The sequence below is a fragment of the Vigna umbellata genome, chromosome 7 (assembly GCF_029865625.1).
Source record: "Vigna umbellata cultivar VRB3 chromosome 7, Vumbellata_1.0, whole genome shotgun sequence".
Classification (NCBI taxonomy): Eukaryota; Viridiplantae; Streptophyta; class Magnoliopsida; order Fabales; family Fabaceae; genus Vigna; species Vigna umbellata.
The window spans coordinates 11,940,048-11,952,283 of record NC_142171.1 but is presented as its reverse complement, the minus strand read 5'-3'; the positions used below and the strand labels follow the sequence as shown (position 1 = coordinate 11,952,283).

Here is a 12,236-nt window from a genome sequence, read left to right as displayed (position 1 = left end):
CTATATATCATATGAATCAATAATATAAGCAGAAGAAGATTATTCATTAATATTTTCAGAAATGTTAAGTACAAAGAGACCTTGATCACAATATCCCTTCCCCACAAAAACATTATTTTTTTTGTCATTACAATCTTGTCAGACTCGAATGACACTTTAACCCCCACTTTTCCCAGTAGTGCTACAGAGATTAAATTAACTTTGATTGATAGCACATGTAGCACATCACTCAAGGCCAGAGTCTTTCCAGATGTGAGTTTGAGAAGAACCTTCCCTTTTCCCAGAACAGGAGTGGTCTTGGAATCACCGAGGTAGACGTGTTCTTCTCCATCCCCTACACTAGTGTAAGAGGTAAAGGCACTTCTGTTTGCACAGATATGCCTGGTAGCACCAGAGTCTACCACCCATTTGCTCACATTTGTCATCAGATTTACTTGAGAAACAACCGCAGCAATAATGTCATCTCCTTCGACTATATTGGCCTTAGGAGGATTTTCGTTTCTTACTCTGCGCCTGCACTATGGTGCATGATGGCCCGGCTTCTCACATCTGAAGCAATTTCCTTTCTTCTTAAAGGTGGGGTTAGATGCGTTGGGGCGATATTTTCGAAAATTATTTTTCTTATTGTGATCAGGTTTGTGTTTGTACCTTTTTGGAGCAGGTTTGTCTTCTACCATGTTTGCTTTTGCAGGCAATGCTTTGGCCCTCACAGTAGCACATTCTTTCCTGTTGGTATCTCCAATAATTATGTGAGTGATCAGCTCTGAAAGTGACATTTGCTTGTGCCTGTGTTTTAGTTGTTGCTTGTAATCAGTCCAAGAAGGCGGCAATTTCTCGATCAGAAGCTCTGAAACAAATTCATCTGGTAGAAGAAGGCTATCCGCTTTGATATCTTCGAGTAGCTTGTGGTACTCATTAATTTGCGACTTGATGTCCTTGTCTTCAACCATTTCCCAGCGATAGTAATTCCCAATGATGAATCTTTGTCTGACTATATCTTCAGTAGTGTATTTGAGAATCAACGAATCCCAAATGTTTTTCGCTTCCTTGTAGGAATAGTGCACATCGAACAAATCGTTAGAGAGTGCACTAAGTAAAGTATGACGGCATACCTTGTTTGCATGAACCCAATCTTTAACTTGTTTTGAATTTGGAGGGAGACTGGAGTCGGGTTTTGAAGATGAAGGAGCAAAAGCGACTCCATACATGTCTAAGAGGGTTGACACGCGTTCTTGCCAGCGCCAGAAATTCTGACCGAAGAAGACTTGAATTTTTGATACATCCGGGAAAGGTTTCGCGAAGACCGTATGAGTTCCGAAAACAATATTCTGATTCTCCGAGATTGAGTTGTTGTCGTCAGCCATAAGTCCTTAAGATTGTTGTAGAAGCTGACAATAATAAAATAAAGATCACGAACAAAAGACTTCTTGAGACGTGTAGATCATTATCCTTAAGGACTTATCTGCGGTGTATTGTGCAAGCTCCAAGGATACAACAAGAACTTTTCAAAAATTCTGAAGATCTCAGAACTAGCAAGGATCTCTTAAAAAGAGAATAAAAGTAAACCCTGAATATTTTTAAGAAATAAAAGAAAGGAGAGAAAACAAAAGGATAATAAGAGAATGAGAAAAAGAGAAGGGTGTGAAAGTTTGTGTTTGGAATGAACAAAGCCACTATTTATAGAGTAGGAAATCAACGAAGATTGGCTTAAGGCCCAATGCCAATGGGAAAAATCCTGTGCCTTGCGGAAGTGGTTTTGACCATGCAGCAACACTTTGAACGTTGCACATTAAAAAATTTAACGTTGGCATCGCATCACACGAGACTTGCGGAATGTATCAACGTTAAAATACATTTTGCAATATTATATTCAAAATAATAACAGTTTCTTTCTGCACTCTATTCTGAATAATTTCATCTTAAATAGGAGTAGGTGAGCGTTTGGTGAGTGTTTTCCAAAAAGTATTTCCGGAGTTGATTTAGGCTTTGTTCTTTTGTAGTGATTTGGGGGAGATGATTTGGAGGAGATGATTTGAATGGATTTGAGTATATTTGAGGGTAATTTTTTTGTTATTTTTTTGAGTGGATTTGTGGGTAATTGAGAGTAGATTAGAAAGTAAAGTTTGTGAGAATTAGTGTAGGATTTGATTGATGTGCCAGATTTAAAAAATTAGTTTAATTGGTAGAAATTAAAGATTACCAAAATGCCCCTAGTTATTAAAGTAATATAAAATGATAATTATTAATGTTATATTTAATTGTAAAAATATTTATAAAGAGTAAAAGATTAAAAATAATTATTAAAATTAATTTTTAAAAAGTAAAAAAATTATAATTTAGTAAAATGAATTTATTTTTAAACGTATTATTTGTTTGTAATAATCACATTATAAAGTTATATATATATATTTAATGGATGTAATTTTATTTATTTATAAATTTTGATAATTATGAGATAATTTGAATTTGAATTATACTTTATTAATTAAGATGTTTATAAGAATCCATTTATTTCATTATTATTATGCAATGTTAGATGTGAATTTATTTTAATGATTAGGTTGAGGCGCATGGATATATTTCAATTACATTTGATGGCTATTAACTTGGAACTCTTGGCCTTCCGAAAATCTTCAACTATGTAGAAGACTTTATCATTCCCACGTTTCCCCTCCCTCCGTCCTTCAGAACCTCCGCGACGACACTGTTAGACGAGCAGAGAAAGTTGGGCTCGGGCGAGACGAAGCATGCCACAACGTGGTTTTCATGGCGTGCTTCAACTCCTACGGTGGCTTGAAGAACCAGTTCCCGATGCTGGTGAAGTGGGTGGGATTGTGCGACGAGAAGCTTCACACAGATCTCAGGAGCGAGATAAGGCGGATGGTGAAGGAGGAGGGTGGGGTCACTGTGGGGGCATTGGAGAAGATGAGTCTGGTGAAATCGGTAGTTTACGAGATTATGAGAATAGAGCCTTTGGTACCCTATCAATACGGGAGAGCGAGAGAGGACTTGGTGGTGCAGAGCCACGACGCCTGGAATCGGATACAAGTTTAATGTAACCGAATACAGCTCCGCTTTCTTCTTCTTCATCATCTTCTCCAGCTTCAAACAATCCAAAAATCTTCATCAATGACTTCTTTCTTCATCTTCCAGCAACCTCATCTTCTTTTCTCTTCTTTCTCCTCTTCCAACGCGAGCTTTCTTCAACTCGTGAATGCACAATGAAAGTTGTGTATTTTAAAAATATGCAGTTGGATAGTTATTTTAAGCGTATATTCATCTGGAATTAGTTTTAACCACAGGGGGCATTTCAAACAAAATGTATTTCATCCCTCCAAATCGCTTCACATTTGCGAGTAGCTGAACAGTAGAGAAATCCCGTAATTTCCTTCAATTCGATCCGCGCAATTCACTTCAAATGAACACGTAAAATTTTAAAATCATCGCTCACCAATCTGCGTCAACAGTAAATTCAACGCAAGAGAACATAGCGTTAGTGAGTTCGTCTGAAAAAATCAGAATAACGGGGTGCAGAGAGAGATTTGGTAGGATGCAGAAAGAAACTACCTCTTACTAAAAGCTCGAACTCCCCCCTTTAACTATCACTTTCCATATCCGGCCCACCTTATCCATTATATAACTAAGACCAATAGATCATGGAACTCACCTTAACCTATTTTATTCCCCTCAGAACTTAAATGTGGCCCATAAAATCATTTAAATGGGACTGATAGCATGGAAAACGCATTTTTCTGAATGATGAGAACTCAAAACAGTTGGATACGGTGATTTCAATCTATAATGTTTATTTGTGCTATATTTTGTCTAATTGGACGAATTAGTCAAAATTGTAGCCACAAATTCGATGTCAAATCCACACCATTGATGGAAGTCACCAACAACGTATTCATAAACAAGCTATAAAAATCATACACACCCAAAAGGCACTAACATATGAAACAGTATTTGGTCTACGACCAACCAAATACATAATCAAGAACATACACCAATGCCAGGGAGAACGGGTAAAGAAGGATAGCCAGTATAGATGTCCATAGAGGGAAGACAGTGCGGAAGCTGGCAAAGACACCCACCACAAGGCAGACCACCAAAATGACTAACACCTCCGAAGAGAAGTCCCACGTCAATCCCCTCACATAAACCAAGGCCAAGAATACTGATAGGCAAAGCACATTATTCATTGTCACTGCACCATATAGCTGCAAAAACAATAGAAATCATGTTTTAAATCACCTCAAGGAAATTAATTACAATAATTGGTAAAGCTTATAAATCAGCCAGCCTTAGTCGCGTACATCGTTGAAAGAAAAGTATGCATGGATGAACACCACTACCAAAGAAATCCAAACACAACGTCAAGTTCAGAACCAAACCCTTAAATACTTTAATCCCAAAGTGATACAAGTCACTTTAAAAGTCAAGGCAAGCAGCAATCATTAAATTAATTACTAAGAAAATATATAGCAGCCATAAAAATATACAATAATGATGATGCTGCCAACAATTAGAGTCACCATTATGATCACCTCTCATTCGTCATTCAAAGAGCTAAAACAATGATTCAAGACTTGCGATATTCTTATTTCTCCAACCCTAGAATTTCAAGACCATAGCTCTTTGCTAAGAAGGAATCAATGTATCCACAGGAAGGGGCAACTTTAGATACATTCTGAACATAAACTCATCTTTCTATTATCCTCTCCACCTTGTCCCCTCCAAAATAATTTTTCAATTAAAAGATATATTAATGTTTTGGAAACGAGAACATCAAAGGGACCCCATTCAGCATCATATTTATCCAAAACTCCAACCACGAAAGGACTTCTGTTATTTGAATAACCACAAAATAAATCAATTACAGAGAGAATTGATTACATTAACCATAAAATATAATCTTGAATAAGTCACGGTCAGTTATTCTCCCCTTTTGTTTAGCTAAGTCCTGAATGAACAGATCATGTGGCAAATGACATAATTGAGTGAAAAGATATTCAAATGCTTTATAGTTTATAGGTCATATTCAACGTTTGCATACTAATGCCTGAAAGAGAAAGAGTATGAAACAAGAAAACAAACCTCAGAAAAAGTTAATGAAGCAGTTTGCCTCTTATCACGACTGGCAAAAATTATTGCCGACACTGCTTCACTTGAATTGGTTGCTAAAGGCAGAGCAATGAAGGAAATGAAGAAAGCAGGAATACTTGTAGCCTCAGAAAAGTTATCCACGACATCAACAAGAGGATCAGCAAATGCAGCAGCAATAATAGTACCCAGTAGCAGAAGCAGAACTGCTTTGATGGATGTCCATTTAGCATTCTCAATGCCCTCTGCTTCTTCATTACTCTGATCTCCCACGTCCAGCAAATCATGTTCCCTTTTCGTTTCCTGTGCACGAAACACCTGTCAGTCTTAAGTGCCAAAACAAAATTTGTGAAGTTGAGGATTGCATAACTTACTGTGTGAAAATCACTTAAAAACTTCATTGTGTGTGGACCAGCATCACCAGATGCAACTCGAGCACGCTGGGCCCTTTGAAGCCATCTACTGACACCATTAACAAATTCTACTTCATCAACTAGTTCGTTGCCAGAAGTATCAAAATCATTCATGATCCTTTTTACAGCATCATCATGATCCAGGTCAATCTCCTCAAACTGAATTCCAACAACCAGTGCTTTCAATTCACTATGAGTAAGACTGCCATCTTGATCTTCATCAATGGTTCTAAACAATCTATATATATTCCATTAAGTCATTGACAACCAAAAGCATCAGATTATGAGAAATGCAACAAACTTCTTTCAAAGTAACATACTTTTAAGTCCAAGCAAAAAGGAGAGAAAGCCTTACTTTTCAATGACTTCTTTATCAGGTTCTCCATTATCTTTCAGCAGCCTTCCCAACGCACGTTTCTTCAAATGTCTCAAAAATCCTAGTATAACATGCTTGTGTTTAATATATTCAAGTTTCCTCTTTTGTATCCAGGGCTGGAAAATCTGCACCATTTTTTCTTTTTCTTAATTTTCTATAAGATGCAAAAACAATGGCCAGGTTCAAAACAGGTCAAATATTCATCCAGTATATCACTGAAAGTGCTAACTGTAGGATCACATCCAACAAAAAAAAATATTGTGTATCATCCAGAGGTATATAAAAACTGTGCTGGCTGACGAAGAAAAGAAAAAATATATTACAGTAAACACTAGTGCACTGTAAAAGAAAATTACCTGGTAAAGACAATAAGCAGCCAATAAACAGAGTGACACAATGAGGGCTATCAAAACAGCCAAGTGCCTTCCGGATGTTGAATTAAGAATTTGTGGTAATTGAACGATCAGAAATGGAAGGACAGATATAACCATAATCCGTGCTGCATAACTTGTCCAGATATCAGTACTAACACCAGAACCTGCACCGGGAGATTTTAGTAGGTTAAAGATCCAAATGAATCAAACATGCCAGACATTTAAACAGCACAGCTCAACTGCATATATACAATCATCATGGTTTGGAAACAAATAAGAAAATCAAGAATCATAAATTCACAATATATCTTTAACCAGCCCTCTTCTCAAAGTCCCAAACTCATGTTACAACAATAATAATCAATGCACACATTCAGTGGTTTGAATGCATTATATAATCCTTAATCCACAATAAGGGTTGAAGAAAGATACTCGCGTGAATTACCAAGTGAACCATCTTCCAATTATTTCTTCTTGTACGTGATGTTATAACAGTAAAAAATCATTCATCAGTTTCATTTAAACTTAAGCTCTCAGATAGTTAGTTTATGATACTGTATAAGATTTTCTAAGACCAAGAGGTCTACATTTTGATCCTTGCAACAATCATTCTTCTAAACAAAATAATGTTGAAATTAAGCAAAAAGTAGTAGGCCATATGGGCTGTTCACTGTTCAAGCCTAAAGATATATTGTAAGCGAGGGCATGCAAAAAGATGTTAGAAATGCTAAAGCCAAAGCTTCTGTGATAGTTAGCTCATGACACTTTTAAAAGTCATTAGTTAAGAAATCAATATTCCGCTTACATTGACACAAAATATAGGGAATGTTTTACAGGGAAACTCCAGAAGGTTGATTGCTTGATGACAAGAAAGGAGAGGAAACACCATAATCTTCATGCTTGGGTAAAGAGGAAGTTGGTTGACCTAACTTAATTTTTAAATTTAAATAAAGAACAGTTTCAAATGGCATACCAGTTAAATTAAATCCTCTTGTGTCTCGTGAATCAATAGCAATTGAATTCTCGATGTCACACTTGCCAACAATAACACAGGTCCCCCATATTATAGTAAGAAGCAGCACAGTGGAACCAGCTAGCAGTCCCATTCCAACAGATACCTGACTTTGAGCAGTTTCTTTACTACCTGAAAGCCCAGACACTAGAAAAAGAAAACAAGAAATATATATTAGGGGGGGGTGGAAATGGACAAATAACAGCACTACATAAGCATAAGTGAGACAAAGAAATTCCAATGGAAGTGAAAAAGATCCAAAGCAAATATGATGTTACAAAAGATTACATACATAGCAGTGAAATTTTGATTATTAAGGAAGCATAAGAGATGATCCTAAACACTACATTACTACTAGTCAGCTAAATTATCCAATTTTGGCCTCCATTTGGCTGTTAAGAATTGAACAGTAAATCTAGAAATTCTACAAAATCCGTCCCATATCAGCAATCGCTGGTACTGAGAGGTGAGAGCGGTTAGTCTTAACCAAACAATAAAAGAGAATAGTCAAAGTTATATTTAAATAAAACATATTTACCATTGACCATCTATACTATATATGTGTATATGGTCAAGATTAACTTCTACCAGATTCTCAAGCACTGACGGTTTTTTTACACTCTTATGCATCTGCTCTTTGATGGGCCACCCAGGCTCAAAAATACATTTATTCGTCCACCAAACACCATAAAAAGAAATCAGATTCTCAAGCACTGACGGTTTTTTAACACTCTTATGCATCTGCTCTTTGATGGGCCACCCAGGCTCAAAAATACATTTATTCGTCCACCAAACACCATAAAAAGAAATTGAAACTACATTGAAGTGGGAAAAAAAGGCAGCAACAAAGACATATAAGCGCTGCAAAAGATGCATTCCATACCTGTGGGGGTTCACACCACGAAAATTAAGCACCAAAAGCAAAGAAAAGCGGTTGAAAAGTCAACACAACCAAAAAGAATCTAAAATCAAAAAGACATCACAAAGAGCAAAGGCTGAAGAACTTGGGAGGGAGAATCCGGAAAAAAAAATTACAACAAAGAATCCAACTGAATAATCAATCAAATTCAAGCCATATTCTCTACGCCGATTAAAAAAAAACTCAAAAGAGAAAAAGTAAAAAAAAAAAAAAAAAAAAAAAAAAAAAAAAAAAAAGATGAAGAAGATATTTGGGGGCTGAGAATAAGGTCCAGGATTTTCGATCCTTCTGTGTGGCAGCGGACAACCTTAAACAGGCACACGATAGCGACGTGAACCACTTGAACAAACAAAAATCCAATTAAACAAAGAGAATCAGAACAACCCAAACCATCCTCCAGGCAAGGCCTATCCAAACACACCCTAGTCCATTCCATACATCTCTCATTACTTCAACAAAATCTCATTCCGGCACTACAAGCTAAGCTAAGACAAACATTCCTTTCCAGCATCATAAAGTAAAGATAAAATGAAAAAAGCTCACACCACTGACCTTCCACGAATCACTAAAAAGCGAAAACTTATTTGGAAAAGTTATTTAAACAAAATCCAAATCTCATCTACATATTCTACATAACTGTTTAATGTAAGGTCTATTTCACAGATTCCAATACATAACTCAAATTCTAATCGGAGAGCAAGCCGTAAAGTAAGTATTGAATCCAAGTTCTGTCGCCGTTAAAAGCAAAACAGAGAGTAAGAGTTACTTACCGAGGATGAGCATGGCATCAGGAAGTGCACCGAGGATAGGGAGAAAGAGGCCGCCAACAATGCCGGGGCCCAAGATCTCGAGCAGGAGCTCGCTTCCGCCGGATAGGAACGTGGCAGCCTTGAACATGAGGAAGCCATAGACGATGATGAGGAACAGGTTACCGATGACGGTGGTGGTGCACGGTAGGAAGCCGTAGGTCTGCTCGCAGGAGGACTCGGCCGTGATCGCCGACGGGAGGCGGAGGAGGCCTTCCCAGGTGTTAGCGGAGACGCCATCAGAAAGCGGATCACGGGAGAAGAAGCGGGCATGAGCGTGACCGCACAGGATTACGATCCACAGGATGAGGAAGATGGACCGGTGGGAACTGAGAGAGGCAGCCATGGTCATTGGTAGTGGTGGTATGTAGCGTCACTAACTACCAAATCACTAAATATATATATGTGTCAGTTGTGCTGCCATAAAGTCAAAATTTAAATATTACACTAATTTTATTTTAAATAAGAAAAAATCAACACTTTAATCTATAATTACTAGTAGAATTTCCAATTATTTATCCATCTATCTGCTCTCTGTTAAGCCTTTATTTCAAATTAAATCAAATTTTACTAATCAAACTGGAGTATATTCATTCAAATTCTATCTAATTTTGTAAGAATATGCAAAAAGATATTTGACGATTGAGTACATTTCAGGAAGGTGCATTTAATCCCGTGTTTCCGGTTGCAGACACGTTGGGTACGCGCAGTTATAGAAAGATTTAATAGCCAATTTAGTCCTCACTTTGGTTGAAAAATCTCAATTTAGTCCCTCATTATAAAAGTGTTTTGAATTAGTCCTAACTTTTAAAATAGTGGGTCAGATTGGTCCTTTCTGTTAGATATAAGTTAACAAAATTAATGGATGATGATGTGACACAACTTAAAGCTAACGAGGGACCAATCTAACACATCAGCTTTAAGCTGTGTCACATCATCATCCATTAATTTCGTTAACTTATATTTAACGAAAGGGACCAATCTGACCCATTATTTTAAAAGTTAGGACTAATGTAAAACACTTTTATAACGAGGGACTAAATTGAGATTTTTCAACCAAAGTGGGGACTAAATTGGCTATTAAACCTTATAGAAAAGATATACATAGAAGTCAGAGAAAGAGAAAGAGAGAGGAAAACAGTGCTACAGTTGTTGTTTTGTCCACGGAGGAATCAAATGAACCCACAGTTTCTCGTGACCGTAATTTAATTGTTGAAGCTGAAATGGCAAAAGATCATTAAGTAGTTTATTTAAGGTTTAATACCTCTTTTGGTCTTTCGAAAGGGGGCAAATGTTCAATTGGGTCTTACTTTTTTTTAGAAATTCAATGTGATCCTAACTTTTGTAAAAAGTGTGCAATTAAGTCCTTCTTGGAAACGGCGTTGATTTTTTAACGGAGCAGCTGACAGGGTGGACTGAAGTTAGCTACGTGGTTGTGTGAGGGTAATACGTGGCTGTGTGAGGGTGATACGTGGCTGTGATAGATTCTCCAACAGCATCCTTAATAGTGAACCACACGATTACCACGCTCTTGTGAAACAAACTGCTCTTTCCATTCCACAAAACAGTGATTGTTCACGGCCATCTTAAAGAGAAAACCCGCAGGAGTTAACAGAACACCATATCTGCACTTGTTTTCAAAACAATGGCAAAGGGTGCAGACCCATTGGATTCACCAGTCCAAAAAGACAATCAACCAAATCCATAACATAGAGGAAGAAGCTTTCAGCATACCATCATCCTAATACAAACAACCTTTTGAACAACATCAGTCTCCCCACTACTAGGAAGAACCCTACTCTGCTTAACAATAATATGAGTACTACATAAAACTAACCAGAATCCTCAAAAACCAAGTACTTTTTCATGTGGGGAAAAAGTCAGAAACCCTACTCTCAAAAACCAAGTACCCTCCAAATTACATCAAACAAAAGAAGACAAAAACCCCATAGAAATTATAAAAGGGTTTAAAATCAGATAAAAACATCTTGTAATGTTCACTAATCGATCCTTTTTTCCAATCTAGCAAGCCTCCAAAGAGGCACGATCCTCGTCTCCAGAAACTGGAAATGCTCCAAAGTTTACCAAAGCCACAAAAACCTCAAACAAACATATGTGCCTCCGAACAGATCAGAGAGAAACCCTTCAGGAAATCTGATCCAGGAGCCCAAAAATCCAACAGGAAGAGAAAAACTGGGCCTTTGGCTGCTCCAGAGGTGACAATCAATCAAAGGTCGAAAGAATATTCCAATTGAAAGAAGAAAAGGGGTCCCAATAGAAAGACTGAAACTTTATAGCATACCCTGAGTATAAATGGTGACAGTGATCCCAGATGAGTCAAGAAAGAGGGACAGCGGTAAAGGTTTGGTCTGTGGGAACACTGAAGAGGAAGAAACAGCATGGGAGGGAAGAGACAGGGGTGAGAGATGATGAAAGGGAAGATAAAGAAGAAGAAGAAAAGTACCTTAAGATTGCCATGAACATGAAGATGAAGAGAAAAGTACCCTCACACAGCCACGTATCACCCTTACATAGCCACGTATTACCCTCACACACCCACGTAGCTAACTTCAGTCCACCCTGTCAGTTGCTCCGTTAAAAAATCAACGCCGTTTCCAAAAAGGACTTGATTGCACACTTTTTACAAAAATTAGGATCACATTGAACTTCTAAAAAAAGGTAGGACCCAATTGAACATTTGCTTCCTTTCGAGAGGAACCAAAAGAGGTATTAAACCTTTATTTAATGCTTACCAAAAAGTGACAATGAGATTTTAATAATTTTTTAATTACTTCAAATTAGTATTTTTGGTTAAACATACACGAATGTTAGTTAATTTTTCTGATAATCACTTTAAAGTTAATTTAAGATTTTCTTTTGTTCATTAATATTTTAAAATATTTTATATCTTTGGTTTATATCTAATAAACTCATATAAACAAACAAAAATATGGAAGTACAACTTTTGTAAAAGTGCTCGAAATAATTAAGAATGTTTTATTTCAATTTCAAGCAGAGTTTTCTTTCTTTTGGTCGGTAGAGACAGAGACACGAAAGAAATCACCTTCAAAATTGCTATCATTTTAAGGTGACACGTAATGAGTTAGAAATAAAATCAGTATCCCCACCATATAATGATTTTGTAATAGTTAAATTTACTGTTAATTTATTTAAATTAAATTAATTTAGGTAAACCATATTTTCAAATATTAAAAACCCTTTTAAGTTGATTT

At 36.8% G+C, this 12,236-nt stretch overlaps 1 protein-coding gene across 1 annotated transcript; it reads right to left on the bottom strand.

Annotated features, from left to right (window-relative positions):
- Window positions 1-3,733: 3,733 nt before the first annotated feature.
- LOC148195141 (sodium/calcium exchanger NCL-like) lies at window positions 3,734-9,379 on the bottom strand. The gene is made up of 7 exons (XM_088094403.1): window positions 8,968-9,379; window positions 7,240-7,425; window positions 6,249-6,430; window positions 5,872-6,017; window positions 5,478-5,754; window positions 5,098-5,406; window positions 3,734-4,220 (listed from the first exon to the last, which is right to left on the bottom strand). The coding sequence occupies exons 1-7, from the start codon at window positions 9,353-9,355 to the stop codon at window positions 3,972-3,974; spliced, it is 1,737 nt and encodes a 578-aa protein (XP_087950529.1). The 5' UTR covers window positions 9,356-9,379; the 3' UTR covers window positions 3,734-3,971.
- Between the last annotated feature and the right edge of the window lie 2,857 nt (window positions 9,380-12,236).

Excerpts from the sequence above, each read along its gene's own strand:
- LOC148195141 (XM_088094403.1), bottom strand. The coding sequence starts at position 9,355 with ATGACCATGGCTGCCTCTCTCAGTTCCCACCGGTCCATCTTCCTCATC. Across the intron at positions 6,431-7,239 it reads AAGAGGATTTAATTTAACTG|GTTCTGGTGTTAGTACTGAT; the intron begins GTATGCCATTTG and ends CTCCCGGTGCAG. Across the intron at positions 4,221-5,097 it reads CTTCATTAACTTTTTCTGAG|CTATATGGTGCAGTGACAAT; the intron begins GTTTGTTTTCTT and ends TTGTTTTTGCAG.